This window comes from Grampus griseus, assembly GCF_964374135.1.
Source record: "Grampus griseus genome assembly, chromosome: 7".
In the NCBI taxonomy this organism is placed as follows: domain Eukaryota; kingdom Metazoa; phylum Chordata; class Mammalia; order Artiodactyla; family Delphinidae; genus Grampus; species Grampus griseus.
The window spans coordinates 46899195-46924951 of NC_139001.1; the positions used below are offsets into that span (position 1 = coordinate 46899195).

Sequence of the window (25757 nt, forward strand, 5' to 3'; positions counted from 1 at the left end):
ATATGCTCAAGTTTATTGAACAGACACAAGTTACACACTGGAGACTAATAAGCAGAACACTGTACCAGTTTTCACTAACTCAAATCAAGTTAGCAAATGACAAATTTTAGAAGACAGTCATTTTATGTCTCACCCAATGTGGGTGATCACAAGAGAGCTAAATAAAGAAAATTACTTTCTATGTTACTTAGGTAGGAAATTAATTGATATACACAGCTTCCAAGTTACTTTAAGATATTGCAAAATGTTTCAAAACTAGTGGGGAATAGTTCATGTCCAGCCTGAAATAAAGTGTAAAATGGACCTTTTAGGGGTAAATAACTTCATTCGTATATCCATCTCGGAATCATTCCTTCTTGCTAACAAAAATACTAATAAATCTCCATTTAGATTAGGTTTACTAAGTTAATAATGACTTTGAAATATCTAGGTTTGGTTACATTGTTATATTGCACTTGAGAAGAATGACAAGAAAAATCAAAGATTCAGTACCTCTCCCAAGAAATTCATTATATATCAGAAATTACAATGAAATACAAGCATATATGCATGCTACATGTCCATAGGTTCATCGTTCAAACTAGCCTACCAACAGGTTAAAAGAAATACTCTCCAAAACACTGAGTATTAAGTCATTTCATTCACCATTTTGGATCCTATATTCAATTTTCAAATTTTATATTTTTTTCTTATTAATCAAACTATCACATATACAAGCTATCCAAGAGCACTAACACAGTGACACTGAGATAAGCAACAGTCATACACAAGTATTCCACGAATGACTTATTCTTTGCCAAGCTCAACACTACATTCTGTAACACAGGAACATCAATCAACTTACAGTTGTTTGCCTTATAAAAAACCAGCGGATCTATTTATTATATACTATACTTTTGCCACATACATCTCTCTTAGGGTCATGATTCACTATGAAAAATCTTTCACATCCTCTTGAGGAAGCCAGTATAGTCTCTAATACTTGAATTTTCTCTTTATATAAAGTATCAATGAGAATTGACTATGACTAAGTAGTTTCATAACAGGTAGAACTGTGGCACTAATATTTTGATTGTTTTACAATTCAGTATTAAGAACTTAATCAGAATTACAATAATCACCAATTACAAGAAAAAGGTAAAGGGAAGAAGAGGAAAGCGCCTCCCTCACACAAATATTTCTCAAAATATCAAGTCTGAAATAAATGCCTATTTAAGGAATCAACAACAGCATCAATATTTCTTACCAATATCAAATGTTTTAAATATTCTCAACCCCAACCATGTGTATTTTCTTAAACTGAATCAGATTATAAGAATTTTACACTCAAAATGGCTTTCAATTCTCAATAAATCACAAACACAGCAGTGATTATTTTTTGACATTTTATCTAAAACATTCACATGCTACTTTAGGGTAAAAAGAAACTCAACATTTCCCAAATATTTTCCTCAAGGACTAGGTTTTTAAATTATACTCCTACCATATTTTTGTACAGATGTAAATCTTCATTTTTCTTAAAGAAAATACTATTGCTTTAAACTACATTCCATAAGAGCAATTTAAAGCATCATGTTAATTTCCACAACAACACCCTTCAATCTCCTCCAGTCTCAGGCTCTCCCAACTGAGCTATTTTGGCTCCTCCTTCAATCTCTGGTAGAAGATTATACCTTGAGATAAGAGGCCATAAAAGCAACAGACTGTGCAAAATCAAACAGTAACATTTTTTTAAAAGAGTGACTTTCTATCCAAAAGATAGTTTCAGGAATGACTGCTATTAGGTGGGAAAACAGGTAAGGTGAACATTGTTCTAGACCAATTCAGTGACTGTCTGGTGGCAGGCCCTAGGATAAAAATATTTTTTTCTTAAAAAACTTTAAATTTATTGGTAATAAAAATACTTACTGCATATGACTAAGATCTTTTGAGCTACTAATAAAATCTATATTACAACACCTATTAATTTTAAAAATCACTAAAGCTAAATATAGGGTCTTGTCAACGTTCTAACTTGTATAACTCACCTACATATGCCTCTGTTTTATGAATATATTCTAGCGTAGGCACCTGTTAGGGAGTTATAACACAAGACATGGCGAGATAAATTTCAATTATTTTTAAAACATAGAAAAATATTCAGTTATTTAAGTGAAATATTTATCATTGCCTAATGAAGACAGTAGTTAAAAAGCTATCAAACTCTCAATTTCTAATGTACAACATGATGTAATTGCACAAAAATAGGTATAACTAATAGTCATCCCCAGGCCTGGAGGAACTGTGAATAATTCACATATTCCTCTAGAAGATTCATCACCCTACAGACTTATAAAACTACAACTTGCCACCTGTGCAGCTTTTATTTAAAAATCCTAGAAAAGTAATTTATATTAATAAAACCTAAAAGAGTTTAAAAAGGTTTCCAATAACTTGAATTGCTTATAAAATAACCTCTAAGAAGTCATTTTGATAGCTGAGACTGGTTTTACATGTTACACCTGGCTTCAACTGAGGTAATATCCATCTGAGCAGTACTACGCTATTGCTAGAAGTAAACCAGTGAGCTACTTTAAGAATTTCAATTCCAAGCATTTCTTGCAGGGTTGGGAGGTTGAGTGCAGGTTCCTCTAAGTTGTAAAGATTCCTCATTGATCTTGACACATTCTCAGTAACAGTTTTGGAAATGGAAGGAAAAATACATACATAGGAGGAAAATAAATTAATCCCAACTAAAAACTCTTGCTTTAATCTAAGAACAAACTATTAATAAGCAACTCTGTCAAAGAACTACAAACATAGTCTTTTAATTTAAATGCTCCTTTTTCTTTTTTTTGTATTGTATTGTATATAGCCAGACTAATGCAATGGAATAAATGTACTTTGGAAATGATTTCCAACTCCATATGGCTTCAAGCATCATGATGTTTAGCAGAAATTAAATGACTACACAAAAGAGGCATTTTTGATTATAAAACTAATTTTCAGTATAAGTTGACTTAAAGGATTTGAAATAGAACTTAAACTTATACAAAATAAAATGTAATCAAATGGACTGTGGATAAAAATATAAATAAAAATTTAATAGCATGTATTCAATTTTCAGATTAAAACAAAAAACTGTACCTTTGCTATCACAGCAAAGAGTTTTGATGGGATCATGCATTTTTCTTTTTTAAAAGTTCTACCATATAAGTAATACTAAAATCCAAGTTTATGCAGTTATAAAGTTAGCTTGAAAACTCAACTGTAGTGTAATGTGTATTAACAGTAAGTATCTCTACAAAAGATGTGGATCCTAAGGTCCAAATTTGGATTGCTTTAAAACAACAACAAACAAAATCCAACATACAAAATCAGAAACAATAATTGTAGGAGGTACTATTTTAGATAAAGTGGTAACTCAGGCACTACCTGTCTTATGTACATTGAAGAAGATCTATCCTTAAAATGTTATTATTTAAATACCTAAAAATACAAGTCAGTGGATGTGTATTAAATGTATGTCTGAACTTAATTATAATGAAAAGGTTGACAAATATTGCTCTCACTTTGTGGTTAATACCAATGGGTACCATCAGCAGTAGAGTCTTGGAACTTTATTCCTCATGAAGGAAATTTAAAAACCTATATTGAAGTTGGTACTTCTAATGGGACAGGATGTAGCACAACTTAAAAATCACAGTTAAGTTTCTGAGTTTCCTTCACCATTTTCATGAGGTTGAAGCTGTTCCCTTTCTTGTTCTTCTTGAGGTGGCCGGACACGTTTAAAGAAGCCCATCTGCCAGTTGAAAAAAAAAACACCTCACATTACTGCACATCACTGAAGAATACTGAAAGTATTCTGAGTGACCATATTATGACCAAGAAAATTTAAATGGCACTTAGTTGAATTTTTCTTCCTTCAAATGATAAGGACTGCTCATCATGCATCATCATTAAAGGTCCCTTTCTTCTTTCCCTCCCTTCTTTTGCTCCCTTCCTTCTCCTTTTCTTCTGCTTCCCCTCCCTCCCTCTCTTCCTAAGTCCATCACTTACCCTGTACATTACAAATACCAAAACAGCCAGTAACAACAATCCTGCTAGAACTGCTAAAATGATCACCCACACAGGTACAGGCATGGGTGCTGGCTGAATGCCCCAGGTGACATTAGTGGTAACCTGTTGGGGGAAAAAGTTCTTGAGTTTTGAAAATAGTTCACTGAATCATTCAACAAATATCTGAATGTCTACTATATTTTATGTCAATGTTACTCACATTATTTTCTTTTCTAGTACATGATAATTTATGATTACACATTTGGTATCAATAGCATACACACACACACACACACACACACACACACACACACACACACAAACGAAACTCTCAACAGGTTAACCTCTGACTGACTCTGAAATGATTTTTAAATAATCCAACCCAGTTTACGATGTGTTGGTCCCATTTTAATCCTCAAATTAAAGATTTATAAAATGCCCTCACTTAACTGCAGTTAATTTCCAACTTTCTAACTCTGTGGGGAGAAATTCCCAAAATTTTCCCTCATGAAATTTATTGATGCTAAGTAGCTTACAAAGGACAAGATGCTAAAGTAAAAGGTCTACCTTTAATAATTCTGGGATGGGGGGGAGGAAAATAGTAATATTAAACTAGTTTATACTAGGTTATAATCCATTCAAATAACTCAAGTTACTTTAAATTATCAAAATAATTAACTGCCATTATTTAAAATACAATAAAAATATCTATGGTATTGAACTGAGTGCATTTATTCCATTTCCCCAAATCAATGACTTACCAATGTGGAGTTGAAGATGTCCTCAATTAGAAGGTTCTTATATGGAAACTCTATAACATTAAATGAAGCAGACGACTTCAGAGAATATGAATGATTCTGGTTTTCCTTCTATATGGGAATAACAATAAAATGATTTTCTATATGTCAGGCCTTTTTTATTTCTTTGAAAAAATGGATAAGTTCGCTGAATGCTGCATCTGCCCACTTACATTCATAAAGGTCTCAGTCCACAGCAGAGACTTTACATACAGGATTGCACTCTTTCCTCTGTCTAGTCGCCCCACCTGGCAGACGATCTTCAAGCATTCAGCAATTCCACAACCCTGCCAAAAAATTACTTACTTAAAAGAAAAGATCATTCTATCATCTCTTCAACATATGAAAAGCAGACAATTGACTTGTTTTATGTGAAGGCTAAAGAGATGATCTAGATTCTTTTGCCTTAATAGCAGTAACATTTAAAATGAGTAGGCTAACAGTTGAATCTATGAATGCTTCTTGTTATGAAGGGGTTGGTTTTAATGTGATTTGTTATGGAAGGATAAGTGCTATAATATTAAAATATTTATTGTTATAGCTAGAACTCAACATTCTTTAGGCAAACCCAGAGCATGGTGATTTTAGTAAGACATGAAAATCAGATCACAATAGGCCTGTGGAAAAGAAAAAGAAACAGAGTGAATCTTTAATAGCTATTCCACATCAGACCTGTAGAAATCAAGTGGCATGAGTGTTTTTATCAGTAACCTGAAGGCAGACAGTCAAAAGTAATAAATATTCACCACCTTCTACGTGCTGGTCAAACTGCATTAGACATGTCATATGCATATACCTCACAACAGTGTTATCCAGTAAGTGACACCTCCAGTTGATGAATAGGAATAGAAGTGAACTCCCTTGACCTGGTAAAGGGCATCTATGAAAAGCCCACAGCTAACATCATACTTACTGGTGAAAGAATGGATGCTTTTCCCCTAAGATCAGGAACTGGACAACAGTGCCCACTCATGACACTTCTATTCTACATTGTTCAGAAGGTTCTAGCCAGTGCAATGAAGCAAGAAAAAAATTAAATAAACGGTATCCAGATTGGAAAGAAAGAAGTAAAGCTATCTCTATTCAAAGATGATAGAATCTTACTTACAGAAAACTTTAAAGAATCCACAATAAAACTATTAAAGCTAATAAACAAGTACAGAAAAGGTACAGAATACAAGATCAGTATACAAATATGAATTGGTTTTCTATACATTAGCAATGAAAAATATGAAAATGAATTTAAATAAAACAATTCTATTTTAAATAGCATTTAACAAGAATAAAATATGTAACTAAGGAAGTGCACAACTTGTGCACTGAAAACTACAAAATATTTTTGAAAGAAATTAAAGAAGACCTAAATAAACAGAAGACAGCTCATGTTCAAGGACTGAAAGACTTAATATTAAGATGGCAATATTACCAAAATGATAGACAGATCCAATAAAATTGCTATCAAAATTCCAAAAAAAAAATTCCAACTACCATTTTTGTAGAAATGGAAAAGCTAATCCTAAAATTCATATGGAATTGCCAGGAACCCCAACTAGCCAAAACAATTTTGAAAAAGATGAAAACACTGCAGGGCTCACACTCCCCAATTTCAAAACTTACTGCAGAAGGACAACAATCAAAAAAATTAGGATGCATGTATAGATCAATGGAATAGAATTGAGAGTCCAGAAACAAACTCATACATTCACAGTCAATTCATTTTCAACAAGGGAGCCAAGACCATTTAAAGGGAAGAGACAGGTCTTTCCAACAAATGATGCAGGGAGAACTAGAAAACCACATGCAAAAGAATGAATCTGGGCCTCTATTTCACACCATATACAAAAATTAACTCTATATGGATCAGAGATATAAAAGTAAGAGCTAAAAGTATAAAACTTAGAAAACCAGGGACTTCCCTGGTGGTCCAGTAGTTAAGAATCCATGCTCCCAACACAGGGAGCCTGGGGTTTGATCTCTGGTCAGGGAACTAGAGCCTGCATGCCATAACTAAAGATCCTGCATGCCACAACTAAAGATCCCACATGGCACAAGTAAAAGATCCTGCATGCAGCAATGAAGATCCCGCACGCAGCAACGAAGATCCCGCGTGCACAACTAAGACCCGGCCTAGCCAAATAAATAAATAAATAAATATTTTTTTAAAAAAAAGAACAACAACAACTTAGAAAAACAGAAAACTTGTGTGTAAATCTCCAGGACTTTGGGTTAGGCGATGGTTTTTAAAATATGACAGTAAAAATATAAGCAACACAAGGAGAGATAGACTTGAGAAAAGAAATTTGGACTTCTTTAAATTTAAAACCTTTTTTCCATCAACAAATACTATCAAGAAAGTAAAAAAGACAACTTACAGAATGAAAGAAAATATGTGCAGTAACAGCTCTGATAAGGGTAGTATCCAGAATATATAAAGAACTCCTCATGACTCAACAACAAAAGGCAAACGACCCAATTTAAATATGGGCAAAAGGTTTGAATAGAGATTTTTCGAAAGAAGATATACAAACGAAAAGGTGCTCAGCATCATTAGTCATTAGGGAAATCCAAATAAAACTACAATGAGATGCTACTTCACTCCGATGAGGATGACTACAAAAAAAACCCCAGGCTTTGCAGTCTCTGGTTTTCTCTCTGAGTTAGACAGGAAGACACTGGAGTGACATGACCTGACCTACTTTTAAAAGGATCATTATGGCTTCTATGTGGCAAGTAGACTGTCGTGGTGACAGGGGCAGGAATATGGAGTCCAACTGGAGGTTTGGCAATAGTTCAAGTGAGAGAGGAAGGTGGTCTAGGTTAGGTCGTGGCAGTGGTAGAGACGGCAAGAAGGGGCCACATTCTGGCTATTTTGAAAGTAGATAATGATAGAATTTGCTGATATATAGGATTATGAAGTTTGAGAGAAAGAGGAGAGTCAAGCCCCATGCCAAAGTTTGGGACAGAGAACAGAGTTGATATTTACTAAAATGAGGAACACCATAGAAAGATCAGAGTTGAGAAAACTCAAGGATATGTTCTTAGAATTAAGTTTAAGATTCCTATTAAAATATTTAAGAGGAGTTCCAGAGGATAATGGAGTCTGGAGTTCAATGCAGAGGACCGGGTTGGAAATATTAATCAAAGTGATCTACATAGAAATGGTACTTACCAGCCATACGAATGATTAAGATCATCTCATATGGCACTGTCAGATAGAACCTTCTACAATGACAGAAATCATCAGTGTGGAGATACCTGTGCTTCCCGAAGTGGTAGCCACTAGCCACATGTGGCTACTGAACACTTGAAATGTAGCTGGTGTCTACAACACTGAACTGCACAGATCTAATGAATGACTGTAGGTGGAGCAGACAAGAACTCTGAGATCTGAGCCCTGGAATACTCTCTAGAGCTTAAAGGTCTGGAAATGGAGATTGAGACAAAGTAGCCAGTTGTGGTAGGTGGACAACCAAGAGAGTAGTGCCCAAGAAGTGAGAGAGGAGTGTTTCACAAAAGAGGAAGTGATTAACTGTGCCAAAAAGTCACTGTGCAGTTGAACTGAATGAGAACTAAGAAGAACCATGGCCTCTGGAGATGTGAAAGTAACTGGTGATCACTAATGAACATAAACACTATACCAGGTTCTCTGTTAGTTGATGGTTTGCAGATCTGTTAAATTTTAAAAACTTAAGTGACAAACCTCTTTATAACATTATAGTCATTAGATAGGCTGACTCAACAAAAGTTGATCATAATGCTAATTATTCTTATATTTCTGTTGAGCCCTTCTGTTTTTTTCTGCAATATTGAACATAAGTTTCAAAGATTAGGGTGAGACTGAGAAAGAGGTCAGTTAAAGGAGTGCAGTCAGAGAAATAAGTTAGAACATAAAATATTTTTATTAGTAATCTACACAAAGACAGATCATTTGAAGAAAATGTGGCATTAATTCAATTAGGAACAAGGAAAGTAAGAGAAGTGAATGGTATAAAAATATACGGAGTTCTTTCCAGCACAGCTGTTGTTACTTTTGAAATGTTCTTTGGTATCAGTTCTATAATCACATATTTTAAAATATTTAAAGGGCTTGTTGTTGAAATGCCACTTACCAAAGTGTGCACATCTCCTTCACTGAGGGTGAGATCCCGCTTAGTGATGAGATGGTTCCGGTCACCTTGCCCACCAATTGTGTCATTCTTTTCAGTTGTTTGCGAATTTGAGATCTAGGATTACATGAATAAACCGGTGGTAAATAACAATGGAAAATATTTTGCACTGACACTTTGGCATAAACTGTTATACATGATTAAAATATAGTGACTAAAAATTTGGTATGACAGAAAATTCACCACTTAATATATGGCTAAAACTAAGCAAAGGAAATAAAGATTAGAGTCCTTAATATGCGGGAAAAAAATTACCTCTACCTAGCCATCATTTTCTCCCCTTGCATAGCTAGAGGGGAAACTGATAAAATACTTAGAAACAGCTTGAAATTTCACAGTGTACATCTGTGATGTATGTCAATCATGAGTATACATTTTTTGCTTTGTTTTCTTAACTTTCCTTACTCTGACCTGTGGATAGCTTCTTATCCAAACATATGTGCTAGGATGGAGAAGACTATATCCAAATAGAATTCCATAAAATGACATTTTTCTAGGTCAAGTCAAAAGAGCCAAGAGTAAAAGGTTATATCTTATCCCCAAGACAAAAATTTCAACATCCAAACACCCTTGACACATATTACATGTGGATAAACCACTCTGCGATAAAACCAAAGTCAAATTGGGTCACTTAAGAATAACTCCGGATGAGAATTCCCTGGCGGTCCAGTGGTTAGGACTCCGCACTTTCACTGCCGAGAGCGTGGGTTCAATCCCTGGTCAGGGAACTAAGAACCCGCAAGCTGCGAGACACGGCCAAAAAAAAAAACAAAGAGTATCTCCGGAGGCTCACTAAACACTACATAAATAAATGGTTTACTAGGACTTCACAAAATTCATCCTTACTCATTACACAAATAAACAATTTAATTCATAGTATACTGGTTATGAGCTAAAATATTTTCACAGAATAGATTTATTATTAAAACAATTGTTTATTTCATGCATTTCTTTTATAGATTTAGAAAGAAAAGCAATAAAATATGATCATAATAAATAGCTGCTATTAAGCACATTACCTTAATTCTCAAAGGGTTGATCTCCATATCTGAAGTGCAGTTCATTGGCCCATCAATATCATATTGAAGGATGTACAACAAAGTGTTATTGTTATATTTGTAAGGCCACTGAAGATTTAGCATTGCCTTGCTGAATGAACTCGGACCGTTATTTCTCAGCTAATGAGGAGAAGGAAATGTAAATACTTAGGGCAAAAATCTATTCTATAATCCTTCCCCTACAGCAACTTTAGGAATCATTAAGCAACAGGATTTGAATAACAGTTTGAATAACAGTTTCCATAGTTACTCTAATATTACAACATGATCATTATTATGCAAAAGAATCAAACTCAACATCTGCCTCTGCGTAGGGCAGTATAAATCAGGATGAATATATAAACAAAAGAGGAAAACGTGAAAAAGTTACTGATAAGTGGCATAGAAAATTTTCTTCCTACAGAACCAAAATTTTACTCAGTGACCTATTCTTTTTACTCAAGTAGAACTAACTGGTTTTATTTTATTATTAAAATAATAATAATAAAATATTACTTTTAAGTTAATTTTTATTATTATTTTTTTTACTAATTGGTTTTAAACAACAATTTGTATAAACAGCTTTCTTTTACTACTGGAAGCTACTTGTCTAATAAAAATGAACTTAAGAATAGGGAAAAAATTCAAAGAAATCTCTGGTACATACTTAAACTATGCAGAGTTTACGTAAAAGTTAAATAGACTTGTTTTTTAAAAAGAGCCTATCTATTCCTCTCTTTGTTGGCTGTCTACCAGGTATCAGTTAAATCCAACAGCTGCAAACCTCGTAGATGTGCTGAACAACTGGCCCAACGTCTTCTTCAGTCTCAGGGTTCTCCTTGTGCTCCCAATTTGGAATCGGAAGAAAGATATGATCAGGACTTGAGACTCTAAACAATGACCAAAGAAAACCTACCATGAATATCAAAATGATATGGTCAGTTCATTTTCAAAAGTACCTAGTGTCCAAATGAATAAAATCAGAATTAATTTAAAAAAAAACACCATACATTTAACAGACAAAACAAAAACTATACTTGTATGTGTACATGCACAGATGGACATACAAACCACTCTTTATTGAATCTAATGTAACAGGTGAATTGATAACAGGTGAACTTTTGCATAAAAGTTCAATAAATTTATTTTGTGCCACTTTTGCCATGTCTGGTTTATTTCCAAAGGATTATCAAATAAATATTTGGGGCTTTGGAATACACCCAGGACCTTCTTCTTTCTACAGACACTACAGCTCTAGTAAAACGACACCGAAACATGGAGCGTCTACTATCCAAAAGAAGCTAGGGGCCCTAGGACTTACTTTTAAGAAGTAACTACTTTTAAAGTAGTTTAAATCATGAGAATGAGATACTCAACTGGGTAATCATACTGACCCTCTTATCTCAACAGCAGCTAAAACAGCAAGGTCAACTTTGTAAGATACAACCGGGCTTACTTTGTCAAAAAGATTGGAGCTGAAAAAGAAAAAAATATATTTAGGACTGACTAGAGCATAATCGTCATCAATAGCATACAGAGGCAAATGCAGTGAAACTAAAAGTAAACAAATTAAAAGCAGTAAAGAAATGACAAACTACAAATAAAATAATTACTTTCATTAGCATTTAATTCCAAGAAGATGAATTTTAGTTAACTTTTAGTTTTGTTTTACAAACTCAAAAGCAACATAAATTATTCTTATGATGTAAATATTGATTTTAAAATGCTATAATTAAGTACTAAAATTTTAGTCTATCCTATTCCAGAATATTTAAGTATACTGCATAATATATTTATAACAAATAATATTTCCTCCATAGTTATTATAAACGGAAAAAAGTTGTTTTCATACCTTTGGATTTGTAAGTCAAATTTCACGGAAGTATCCATCTCTGATTGCTGGTGCACACTGAAACGAAGACCAGCTAGGAGCTGAAGGAGGCGGGAAAGATGGTAATGTTAGTTAGAACAGGGTCAAGTTAGTGAAATTCCAAATCCACCGTCCAAAGAAAAAAGAATAGGGTTTCTCTGAACTTACAATAAAACTGAAAGTACTCTAGCAAAGGTAATTAAGTCTGATCTTCTATCAAATCTCTATTATTTCAGATACTTGGGCCAATCCATAATGGAGCCTGTTTAACAATGATTAACCATAATTATATCTCCTTATAATATTAACTAATTATCTCCTTATTATATTAACTAATATTAACCTTCTGAAAAATGCAAGAGGAATTGCTTGTTCACCAAATGACAGTATAGTAGTTATGCACAATAATTTGGTGACAGGAAGCTAACACATGAACTTGTGTTAATGGAGCAGGAAGGAAGAAACAGATGGCTTACAAGAGTGAGAGAACTTGGCTAGAAAGGACAGATGTAGGGCCAGAAGCAGAATTTCTCCACGTCACCCACAACTCCATCAATAACAAACATCTTAGCTTCTGCAGGAGGAAAATTGTTATTTTAAAGAAAAAACTGAGCTACAAGGTAAGGGAAAGCAGCCTTCTTGGGGGGCGTCACATAAATGACATCTAAAAATGGCCCTTCTAGGGGACCTTGTGAAACTGCCTCCCACTTTACAAAGCTTGGAACCAGCCACAAGAATCAACCTGGAATTATCTATACTGAGTGAGCAGTGAGTGAGAAAGATAGAGAGAACGAGAATATAAGAAAATAAAAAGCATGCTCACTTGTTAATGAAACATTGTAGTTAAACACTGTGTTAAATACATGTGAAAAAATGCAACTCTGGGTACTTTGTTCAAGCCCTTTTCCCTAAGAGACCTTATATCTAGAAATAATAATGACTTTTAATGGAAAATATATTTAAAGAAATATGAAATATTTATTTTTATTGAAATATATTTGACATATAACACTGTAAATTTAAGGTTGATTTGATACATTTATACACTGTTATATGATTGCCACTGTGGCAATAATTGCACCTCTGTCACATTACATAATTATCATTTCCTTTTTCTGGTTGGAATTATTAAGACCTAGTCTCTTGCAAGTTTGATGATTATAATACGTTACTGTTGTCTATAATCACTATGCTGCACATTAGAGCTTTAGACTTACTTGCAAGTCTGTACCCTTAAACAACATCCAATAGGAGAGAAGTTGTTTATATGGGTAGATATGGAATATTCAGCCCCATAATATCATAGATCTTCAAATTACCAATATCTATGTGCTTATTAAATTAAATTCTATTGAAAAGGTAACATGAAATATACTGCTGTTTTTTTTTTTTTTTTCATTGATAATAGGAATTCTACAAGGTATATTTTTGTTTCCTTTTTAGAGGATTTGGGAAGCAACTCACTGAGTGCTTCTTCTCAAGCTCCTGGGCTCCCTTCTCCACCCCCTGAAGGGGAGCCTGATCCAACCACTGTGCTCTTTGATCCTACTGGGATGACCATATAGGTTTCAAGTTAATGAGATCATTCTAACTCACTTAAGAATGACAGTCTTGGTATTTGTCAGAGTAGCTTTGAGGATGCATTAAAGTGTTAGTTTAAAATATCAAAGTTACAATCTCAGTCCTTAGTTTCAACCATGTTCTCATCCATTTACCAAATTGAAGGTGAAGAGCAGCTTACTGAATACAGGTAATAACACAACCCATTACTTTAGTATCTTAATCAAAACTAAACTCTGATAATCATTACATTCTAAATCAAAGCCAGTTTACACACTATTTTGAAATGCTTATAAAAAAATTACTATGGACAAACCCACAGAAAAATATGCTATTCTCTATAAAAGAAAAAACAATCCATTTAATTAAAATGCCTTACTTGAGTTCCAGCCTTCATTGGGTTTCCAAGGTCACATACCACCTGGCGGGTTTGGTTTTCTGTCTTAAAGGCACAGGAAAGTCTTGCTAAAGCCTTTGATAGACAAAGAAAAAGGATTGAAAGGAAAATAAATTAATGACCAAAAAAAATGCAGAAGCCATAATAAGACTTTAAAGTTCCTAGACAATATCATGCAGTTGGATGATTAGGTTTCTGGCTTTACAAAGCAAATGCATCTATTTGAGCAATGAGGGGTACAGGGGAAAGCAGAATTGTGTACAAGTACCACATATAAAGTCAGAGTGTTTCTGAACGATCCCTAGAGGACATAGATACATAACCATATTACCTCTGAAAAATTATTTGATGGCCAGGCTTAGACACTTTATCCATCTGACCCTGTTTCAGGCACTTAGCTAGCAGTTTTGTAAATGTCCTATCAATGCATTATGCAAAGTTATTAGGCTTGAAAGGAATTATGTAAGATAGGCACTCTATTGTCTAGCAATTTAGCCTTAGGTAGAAAGGCTAAGCTTGTACTACACTAAATAGGGGAGCAGCTCATTAATGTTAATGTGAACTATGAGTGCATTTCAATTTTTAAAGGGGCAGCTTGCTTACTTCACTGTTGCGGACCACCCCGATGAAATCGGCCTGCGGTGGGATGGAAACGATGAGCTCAGCTTCATAGGCACCTTCCCCCTGATTCTGAGCCTTAACAATCAAGGTCAGAGGGTTGTCGTCCCCAATATAGATCTTCTTTTGATCACTACGAGTTAATACAAATCTAGACAATGAAAAAAGACTGCACGGCGAGAGCATGACTATTCAAAGCACTGACATGTTCAACAGTGTCTCGAGATTTTTTAAGACTACTCTACAGCTCAACAGAAAACTGGAAATAGCACACTGGGTGCAAATCCAATGCTTCTCCCAGTAAAAGAACACTGATGCCTTTAGCATATCACTATTACTCATATGTATTACAGAAGTAATTTTATATCTCTTTGTACTTATTAATCCCCTGATTTTTTTTCTAAAGGCTGAATTAATCATTTGTCATGATACTCACAATATTCGCTATAATTTGTACATCGTATAAAATGGTAATGAGTCCTTTAGTTAAGAGTATCTTTAAGAGGATATAATGTTACTTTGTGACACTACTCCATGCTGAATAGGAAGAGATCTGCTAACCTAAGTAGCCAGTGAAAACATAGCACCTATTTTTTTAAAGCTCAATATTTATAGCTTTACTGAAAACCATGCATTATCCTCCAACATAACTAATTCTCATTACTATTACTTTAATAGAAAAATGTGTTCTTTCATTTAAATTTCTTATTATACAGTCTATAATTTGGAGCAAAACTTACCTATCTACAGAAACTTCCAGTTTGGGTTTACAGACATTGTCTTCACCACAGTCAAGCAGAATATGAGCCTAGAAAAAAATTTTATTTTTCTCTACATGAATAAATACCAGCACAGGTCACATATGCAGTGTATACCAATATATGTGTGGATGTATATGAATATACATTTATGCACACATGTATATATTTATATACACTCTACACATTCTACACTCTACACTCTACACTCTACACACTCTACACGCTATACATTCAGGTATAAATACCTGAATTCAAAAGGGATCATGGCTGCCTGTTTTTAAATAGGTCAGTCTTAGCTAGTAAGAATGAAAAGGAAGAAAAAGATTTATAGGGTATAATACAACTAGTTGGAACCTTTTAGTTCTACCTCAAATTAAGCTGTTAAGATTTTGGAATGAAGTATAGAAGAGAAAGTAATATTCAAGAAATGAGGGTTCTACTTTACTCAGCTGCTGCTAGCCAAGTTGTGTGACCTTAGAGGGATCAAGAGGGATCTTAAAGGGAAAAAACAGTGACAGGCTTTCTTAAAAAACAAAACAAAACAAAAAAACTGTATGTTTCCAAGTCACAAGGGAGGCACCGCTCCCCAGAATAGAATTGTATGGTAGAGATCTTAACTGTCAGTTTAATTGGGATGAAACCCAACAGTACATGTAAACTAATTCAATGACCTAGATGTAAACAGCTGCTATGCACTTCAAGAAGATGGGGGGAAAGGCCAGGACCAGTAGAAGAAACTTGAGGTGACTCCATAAGTGATACCAAATACAATCACTGCTAATTTAGTTCATGAACAAAGAACGGATTTAATGATATGTGATATGGTGTGTATTAAAAGTCCCAGTTAGAATGATGAGTATCTGAAGTTTGGAATGAAAAGTATTATGAAATATTTTTTTCAACATCTTTATTGGAGTATAATTGCTTTACAATGGTGTGTTAGTTTCTGCTGTATAATAAAGTGAATCAGCTATACATAGACATATATCCCCATATCTCCTCCCTCTGTGTCTCCCTCCCACCCTCCCTATCCCACCCCTCTAGGTGAACACAAATCACTGAGCTTTTGTGTATATAAGTCAATACAACTCTCTCATTTCCTCCCAGCTTACCCTTTATTATGAAATATTAATAAACTATGGTAAAGGGATATTTGACTAACTACCATTCTACATTGAAGAGAGAGGATTAAACTGGCGTTGGTGCAGCTATAGCCTTAAAATATGCTGTCAGGAAAGATAGTTTCAGAGATGGAAAAGACAAAGCAATGTCTTCCATTCACAGAGAACTAAATCTCTATGGTTACATACTTAATATCTTGTACAGATTAAGAACTTAATACATATTTGAATGAATAAATGGAGGGTAGGAAAAACAAAACTCTCTTTCTGCAGAAGCATGAAATCTCTAACTCCAAAGGATTAGGGTACAGAAAGGGAAACTCAAAAGCTGCCCTGTCTGATATAGTAGCCACTAGTGAGCCACATGTGGCTTTTGAGCACTTGAAATGTATCTAACGCTACTGGGGAATTGAGTTTTATATTTCATTTAATATTAATTAATTTAAATTTAAAACTGATACTTGATTCTGCTACTGAAAAACTTTTAGTATGTTTAGAACAACTTGGCTATGTGAATCTACTTTTTCAATTATAAATTATATGAGTTCTAAATACAGAAAAAATATTTCTGATGAAGCTTTAGCATCTGAATTGAGATGTGTTGTAAGTATATAATACACTCTGGATTTTGAAGACCGTAAAAAACAGAACTTAAAAAATTTCACAGAAAATATGACTATTTGGAAATATGATTTTAAAGAAGTAATTAAGTTAAAATGACATCATTAGGGCGGGCCCTAATCCAATATGACTGGCGCTTTATAAGGAGATCAGGACATAGACACAGAGGGGAAATGATGTGAAGACACAGGGAGAAGGTGACCACCTACAAGCCAATGGGAGAGGCCTCAGAGGAAACCAACCCTGCAGACACCTTCATCTCAGACTTTAAGCCTCCAGAATTGTGAGAAAATAAATTTCTATTATTTAAGCCACCCATTCTGTAGTATTTTGTTATGGCAGTCCTAGTAAACTAATACAGATATATTATTAAAATTAATGTCACCAGTTTTCTATGTTTTTTTTAACGTTACTGACCAGTATATTTAAAATTACAAATGTGGCTAACATTATATTTCTAACAGACAGCAGTACTTCGTAGAGAGAGTACAGTAAAAAAGTTTGTAATATGACCAGTGAAATAAAGGGCCATTTTAGAGAGAAGTAAATAAGAATGATGGGATAGGTAATTAACATCGAAATGAGAGTACATAATAAAGGTAAATATACAGAAAAAAAGATGCCTAAGAGTAGGTAATGTCGGTGCTGAAACAAATGTAGAACACAAAGGAAACAAAGATTCAAATAATGAAGAAAGTGGGGTGGGGACAGGGAAGAAAACCAAATATTACTGAAGTTATTATTCCCTCAAAGTGGTTTCAAAAGTTAACCAATTTGATTAGCTGGCTTTAAACTGTATTGGTATTAAAGAGATTGGTGATCTCAGTAAACTAAAAAGTAATGTTAACACTAATAAACAGTTTCCAAAAAATTATAAAGAGAAAATAATCATAACTCCTATAACAAAACACATAATGTAAAAGGACAAGCAATGATTAACTTTTCTAAAAAATGTAAAATTGAATGACAGACTCTAAGAGGCTCAGCTGTTCATTATTAAATTATTAATCAACATAATATTGTATATTCCCTAAAAATAAAAATTGTAAGAAATATGAACACAGAACTATGTTTTAAAGTTCTATATTAATGGGTAGTAGAAACTAGCATGTATACTATTCATGTGCAAAATGAAATATAAAATAAATTGTTAAAATATAAAAATTACAAAAGACTTTAAAAAATTTTAATTTGCCTTATGCTGCTGTCATGTATATACAGTCTTCTCAAATTACGAAAAAAAAATAGTTTATGAGCTCTTAACAAGTTAGACAAAGAAGTAACAACCTAAATTTAGGGTAAAGCATTCTATGAGAGCAGAAATATTAATCTAAAAATATGAATATGTAATAAAAGAGGAAAAAATAATAAATACAATAACATTTGAATGTAAGGGTTTTACATAGGATTTTCTAAAAATATTTTAATATAGTCTTTATAAAATTTTATGTTGCTATATTTGGTTTTATGAAAAGAATGATTTATGTACTATATATGCTTATATGTGTGTACATATACTATTTTTTACAATTAAAATATAAATCAAAGGTAATATAAATAAACTTGTTTAGCAAAATATAAAATACTATGTAAGTAAATTGGCATTTTGTTGTTTTCCTTGAATTATTTTACTGTTTTATGTGTATGAAATGCGACCCTGTCTTCCTCTGCATACCTCTAAGTTCTGAGTGGCTTTAAATGTCTTTGACCTGAAAATCCAGATTCCTTCTCCTGACTTCTCTGACTAAAACCCAACATTATAAAAGCAATCCCTTATGCTACTTAACAATATGAACTATAAGACTTTAAAGAGACAAAAGTATAAAATTAATGATATATTAATAAAGTACAGTACCTGTCGACTAATATTGGCAGGAGTGAATTGGTTAAGAATAGGCTGCAAGCCTGTCGCATCAGCAGCTGTTCTATAATCCAACCGATACTCCATAAAAATAGTAATTGGAGTGAGTTTGTCTCTAAATTCAGATTCATCCTAAAAATGGAAAAGCTCTGAATTAATGATGACATCAACCTATGACATCAAGCTATCTGGAGAAATCCATAAGTACACAATACAAAGCCAGCTGTATTCACTCACCCCTTGATCAAATTCTACAAAAACTCTTTGAAAAACTACACTTACATAAGAATAGAATATCCAAAAAGAAGATTATCATTATCCAGTGAGAACACTTAATCAACTTTGTTTTATAATGTAATACTTGATTCACACAAAAATATATGAGGTATGTTAATAAAATGAGCACTCAAATACACACCCAATATAAATAATAACTAGGACATAACCTATATTGCTAAAGCTACCCACATGCTCTTTTCTCTTTTCATCCCTTTGTCTTCCTTCCAGAGGTAACCATTCCCTTGTTTGCTTTCAGCAGTTTTACTCTAGTGTGTGTATCCTTGAACAATATGTTCTTCAGGTTGCTTTTCCTGTTTATTTTAAAATGAGACCATACGTATTCTTCTGTCATTTGCTCTCTGTTCAACACTTTTTAAGATTCATTCATGCTGTTACATGTAGCGAGGTTAATTTTTACTGTTGAGTAATACTTATCATATAATAATTTATTTACAATTTATTTATCAATTCTTCTGTCAAAGGTTACTTGGACTGCTTTGGGTTTTTGGTTTGTTTCTGCTATTACAAAAAAAAATGTTGTAATGTATTGTTCTACATGGTGGCAAGGAGATTTGTCAGCTCTGTAAGATACAATATTATTTTCCAAATTCTTCATATTGGCAACTTACACTGCCACGAGCAATGTGTAAGAATTCTGATTAACTCACATCTTGACCAAGCAATAGGTACTGGCAGACTTTGAGTGTAAAATGGTATTTCTTCATAATTGTAACGAGGTATTTGTCTTGTTTGCTCACATCATGAATAGTTATTTAATTTCATCAAAAACCTTTCCCTGCACTTAAGTAAGATGGCCATGTTTTCAGTCTATTCATGTGTAAAGTTACATTTCTATACTTTCAATGTTAACCCAACCTAGGATACATCCAAGTTGGTCTGTTTTTTAATCTTTTTTTATAAACTTCTAGGATTTAGTTTGCTTATATTTGGTTAGTAACTTTACATCTATGTCTTTGTATAACACTGTCATGAATTCTCCTTGCTTATACTAGCCTCGGTCAGTCTGGGTATCAGTTACACTACCTTCACAGAATAAGCTGGAAATATATTTTATTTTTCTATTCTAAGAGTTTAACATTGGAACGTCTCATTCTTGACAGTTTGTTAGACATTGCCTATAAAACCATCTAGGTCTTGTGATTCCTTTGTGTAAAGATTTTTAACTGCCAGTTCAATTTTTTTTAATGGCTTATATGGTTAAATGAATTGTTCGGGTTCTTCAAATGACAGCTGTGTTGTGTTTTTCTAAGAATGTCTGCTTTCTCTCAGTTTTTCTATGTCTTAGCAGAAGGTTATTCATAATATTTTATTAATTCCTCCATTATCTATAGGTACATCCTTTTTCAATTCCTATTTTTGTAGAGGCTTTTGGGGGTTTGTTTTTCCTTCATCTTTTTCTCAATCTTTCATTTAAATTAAATATCATTTAAAGCTATACATTTACCTTTACATTCTGCTTCTGGGATATCCTACACATTTTGATATGTAGTATTTTCATTATAATTTACTTCTAAGTAAATTCCTACTATGATCTCTTTTTTGATCCATAAGTTACTTAAAAATCACAATTCCTAATTCCCAATTTATCTTTGCTATTGATTTCTAAAGATTGCACTGTAATCAAATAGCATATTTTCCATGATTCCAATTGTTTCATATCTGTTCAGACTTCCTTTATATGTATATATGGGGAAATTTTATATTCTCTAATTGTTGGATGTCAAGTTCTATATAGGTATATAGGTCTACTAAATCGAGCTTGTTAATTATGTTGAGTCTTCTAAATCTTTACTGATGTTTTTGTCTTTTTTTTTGGCCATACCATGGGGCATGCAGGATCTTAGTTCCCCAACCAGGGATCGAACCTGTGCCCCATGCAGTGGAAGCATGAAATGTTAACCACTGGACCACCAGAGAAGTCCTGATGTTTTTGTCTTTTAAAAAAAATTTCATCCTTTATTTCATTAAACATTTTATACACACTTATATTTTGTAACTGATAATTCTAACATCTCAAGCTTTTGCAGGACTAAGATTTATTTGCTGTGTCTTCTAATGGCTTATTTCCTGGTGTGTTTAGTACTTTTTTTAGAAATGAATTCCTATTTGATTGAACTTAACCTATGGGACCCATACTAGATTGCTCCAGTGAGACCTTGTATTTACTCTTGCAGAAGTCAGGGCGCATCTTTGTTTTGGGAACACTTTAGCCTTGTGGAAGACTCTGGACCTAATGCAGGAGGCTCAGGTCAGACCCCTGGTTTGCAGAAGGCCCCAGGCGAGCCTGAACCCCTGTGCTGGTGTCTGCAAGTACAGCTCACCCTCCGCCCAGGCTCCATCCCTCCCTCCCTAGCCATCCTGGCTCACACACTTGCTTACAACTCGTAAGTCAGGTTTAGCCAATGTAGTTTTTTCATTGATTGCTTATGGTGGGGGGCGGGGGAGGGGTGGATTTCTTTTACTGTCTTGAGAGTCCAGCAATATTTAAGAAATATGTTTGTCATAATTTATTCAGTAGCATTGTTGTGGAAAGGCCACATGCAATATCCAGTCTGACAAGCGTAGAAGTCCATTACTCAAGTTTGACTCTTTAAAAAGCCCAATTTCCTCAAATGCATTTTTCTGTCTTCTTTTTGATTTACTACCAAAAAAATTTACAGAAAGTGAAAATCATTTAGATGAAAAGAAAAAATAATAAGTAGAAAGAAGAGATAATGGATAATCTCTTACCCGCAGATATGCTATTAGTTCTTCACATTGCATCTGTCCCCCCCTTGAGATGGTCATGTTCTTGGAGTGACCCGGGGACCTGTTATGGAGAAATAGTGCTCGTCGAATTGCTCCTTTTTGCTTGAGTTTATCCAAAAGAAGCTCCACCTGGAAGTCTATACAAACCAAAGGATTTATAACCAACATAATCTTTATGGACACCTATCTGTCCTAAATATCTCAAGTTTTCATTTAAACAGAGATATTTATCCCTTAAGAAGTAATCTGCTTCTAACTCATTAAAAATGTCTATACACTGCAATGAGATGACAACATATTAATTCTGAATAAATATTTAATAATTAAATAACTGATCCAACTATCCCCAAATTAATGTCATCTATTAAATTGAGACAATAGATAATGATGGTAATAAAACAACTATCAGATAGAGGGGAAATTTTTTCTTTTAATTTAAGCTGAGAGGAGGAAGTTCAAAAATAAAATATATGAATTAAGACTTTTATCACTAATGCAGGTAGCAGGACTCTTGCTGACTGTGATTAAGAAATGTTTACTAATATGCACCCATACCCCATACCATTACATTCACCATTATGATGAATGAGCAGTTTGCATCACTTGCAACTCCTACTTCTAATGAAGCTATTGTATCAAACTATCAGGTAAATACGTCCCTCGTGAAGCAAATAACCAAATATGGCTGACTGGGTCAAGAATCATCTTAAAATGAATGCGCAGCCAGTGAACAGTGTGAAGCACAGTTGCTAGACTACTGCCTTCTAAAATCAGTTCTTCTTTAAATAGTTTCTTCAAAGGAGACGAGAGTGCAGATCTTTAAAACCACAAGTCTCTTTCTAAGTTTCTCTAAATGCTGAACTTCATGTCAAATCTGAGTGAAAAGCCAGGGTCATTTTGCTTCTTGTTCTGTTCCACCCACCCTGTGAGAAATAGCAAGCTCCTGCTTCTGGCCTCTTGAAATTGCCATTCTGCCTGTGCAAAATACTCCTCCAGACATCGCTTAGCTCTTTCATTTCCTTCAGGTCTTTACTGAAAAGTTACCTTCCAGAGAGAACCGTTCTTGCTACTCTATGTGAACTTTCACGCACAAACACACCCCCAAGAGACTCAGTCCTCTATCCAGAGCTTTACTGTTATTCCTTAGCACATATACCGACAAATCTCCACAACAGTTACTTAACTCTCCTACCTTGCTCTCAGAATCACATAAACCATTTTTTGGACCGGAAGAGTCAAGTTAGAATTTGCTGTGTGGGCTAAATTTAGTGGTCTAACTTTTTTTCCTTCTCTCTGTTTCTAAACCACCTCTACTCTGGAGATGACTGGGGCTTCTCTAAGACAAAGTATAAACTTTTCAGTAGGTCACTGACTTATAAACAATGATACTTATTTCTCCTAGAGTTCACTTGTCTCATAATGATAACTGTTTAACATTGTGAAGGCCATATTTACCACTAACTGTTCACAATGTCAATAAATGTATTATTTCTGAATTGGCTTAAGAGTTGCCAAACAAAATAATTATGTTGCAATATTAAATGTCTTTAAGCATAAACATTCAAATAAAAAAGCAATAACAACTATTTGAATAGCTATTCAAATGTCCTAAAACATTTTTTAAGTGCTATGTATGCAGCATCATTAAAATAATATAATTTTTCCATAGAACACTTACTAAGTTTCGTGGGAAGTGCTCCTTTGCCATCTGCCTTTAAGCAGAACCTGACATTAAAACTGTAGAAAAATAAAAAATAAATACAAATCCCATAATCCAGGTTAGACATTTTTCCCATTTATATAGCATTACTTATTTGTTTATTTATTTATCTTGGAATTGGAATTACAATTCAAACTTTAAAATACCAAAAAGTCACAATGCCTACAATTAATTTTTATAAAAAGACAGTAAAAGAGATTATCTATGCCTCTCTTATTCTCTTATTTATTATTTGAAAAACTCACTATAGGTGACATAATCTGATATTACCATGTAACAGTTTCCCCCTTTCCCCCCAAAATACACAAAGTAGATGAAATTATAGTATATTGCTTAAAAAATTAAATATTTACACTATGCCAGTTTAGGATACCTAATACCCTCTCATTCTTCATAATAATCTATTAGATAAGCTATCATCCCTATATTACAGATTGAAAACTGAGGCTTGGATGTTATTAATTTTCCCATTTTCATGGAACACATATTGAACAGAAATAGAATACAAACTCTAGTCTGTACGATTCTAAAACTTTTGTCGTCGTTACACTTTTGTTACACTGATAATATTTATTTTTTGTTGCTGTTGTTATACTTTTGTTACACTGATAATATTTACTTAGCTAGACATTTTTTTATTATGACCCAAATCTCACATTTCTTTGTTTTTAAATCTCATATTTCTAATACTTAATTCACATTGTGAAGCCTTATATCTTTCTTTATGTCTTAATGTTATTTTTAAAACATGAAGCTATACAGAACAATCTAATTCATCCTTCAGTAATTTAGGCATGTTTCCTTTCATGGAAAGGAATGAGACAAAAAAGAGAGAGAAAGAAAAGAATTTCCTAACCTCCTGTCAAGCTTATAGAATCTGTTGATAAATTTAAATGAGGGAAATGACAGTCCAGATTTAAAATAAATGTCTCACTTATGAAAAAGCCCCATAAAGCTCCCTTTAATTAGCAAGCTCCTCTAGAACAGTATTTTCACAATTTATTACTAGGTTATGACATCAGTTTAATGGGTGTGTCCAGCATCTTAAAAAAATGAATATGTAAAATTGAGTTAAGTATCAAGGGTGAGATTTCATGAAACTTTTGTTTTAATTACATGCATGTGTTTACTGGATTATGATGTAAAATGTATTTCATCCTACACGTCATATTCGAAAACATATGAAAGCTACTGGTCTAGTTAGTGTATTCGAAGCCTTCACCTTGTTGCCATAATCATAAGCACATCATCAGCCATGTGCAGCAACTTCACCAGGACACAAAGGGTGAGCGAAGGGATGGAAGTCAGTAAAACTTACAAAATCTTGAGAACAACTTCACTGCCAGTCAATGAAAATGAAGACTAAATATTACTGAATTTTTAATGCAATCCAATGAAAGAAATAAAAATTTTATTATATACATGTTTATTTATTTAATATATTTTATTATAAACAAAATTTTGAAAAATGATTTTAATAACAATAATACATAATTCAAAAACAAAATCAGAAAAAATATCTTTTCTTTTTTTTTTTTAAATATCTTTTCATTAGCTCTTCTGAAGGAAAATTTTCCCAGCTTCCAATCATTTTACCCTTCTTCTGTAAGTTCTCTCTGATTTTTCTATGTGAGCAAGGAACATGAAGTGAACAGTGTTTCCCAAAGTGGAGTACTCATGGTGAGGTTTTTTTTTTTTCCTTTGGCCATGCCATGCGGCTTGCGGGATCTTAGTTCCCCGAGCAGGGATTGAACCAGGGCCCGTGGCAGTGAAAGTGCAGAGTCCTAACCACTGGACCACCAGGGAATTCCCCATGGTGAGTTTCATTATTAATTTTATGTTTATTTTGACATGTATGAGAAAGACACTGGTTTCTCTATTTTATTTTAATATGTTTTAAAGTAAATCATGAGTCAGTTTAAAGAAAAAAGCCTTAAGAAAATTATAAATACAGGCAGAATGAAAACATAGCAAAAAAATCATACAACATAGAGAAAAGTAACATACAAATAATGCAAACTTAAGAAATACTGGACTAGAGAAGAATTCAGACATGAAGCTTATAAAAATATATTTTTCTTTAGAAACTAGTAAAAGAACAAATAGAAGACCAATACATTAAAACAAACTATTTTTTTCGTA

The 25757-nt window shown here is 33.5% G+C and overlaps 1 protein-coding gene across 3 annotated transcripts in view; it reads right to left on the reverse strand.

The window, feature by feature from the left end:
• Positions 1-25757, reverse strand: part of ITGAV (integrin subunit alpha V) — a gene marked incomplete at its 5' end in the record, with an annotated part of 86801 nt that continues 61044 nt past the window's right edge. For 2 of the 3 annotated variants that reach the window (XM_082658057.1, XM_082658059.1), the window contains 15 exons: positions 1-3781; positions 4039-4161; positions 4800-4907; positions 5009-5122; positions 8945-9058; positions 10021-10179; positions 10823-10928; positions 11433-11513; positions 11891-11970; positions 13848-13940; positions 14469-14652; positions 15224-15291; positions 18842-18979; positions 21878-22032; positions 23574-23632. In XM_082658057.1, coding sequence (XP_082514183.1) covers positions 3686-3781; positions 4039-4161; positions 4800-4907; positions 5009-5122; positions 8945-9058; positions 10021-10179; positions 10823-10928; positions 11433-11513; positions 11891-11970; positions 13848-13940; positions 14469-14652; positions 15224-15291; positions 18842-18979; positions 21878-22032; positions 23574-23632 — 1678 coding nt within the window. In that variant the 3' untranslated portion in view covers positions 1-3685. The remainder of the gene's footprint in view (positions 3782-4038; positions 4162-4799; positions 4908-5008; positions 5123-8944; positions 9059-10020; positions 10180-10822; positions 10929-11432; positions 11514-11890; positions 11971-13847; positions 13941-14468; positions 14653-15223; positions 15292-18841; positions 18980-21877; positions 22033-23573; positions 23633-25757) is intronic. The other variant, XM_082658058.1, reaches the window with a different exon arrangement.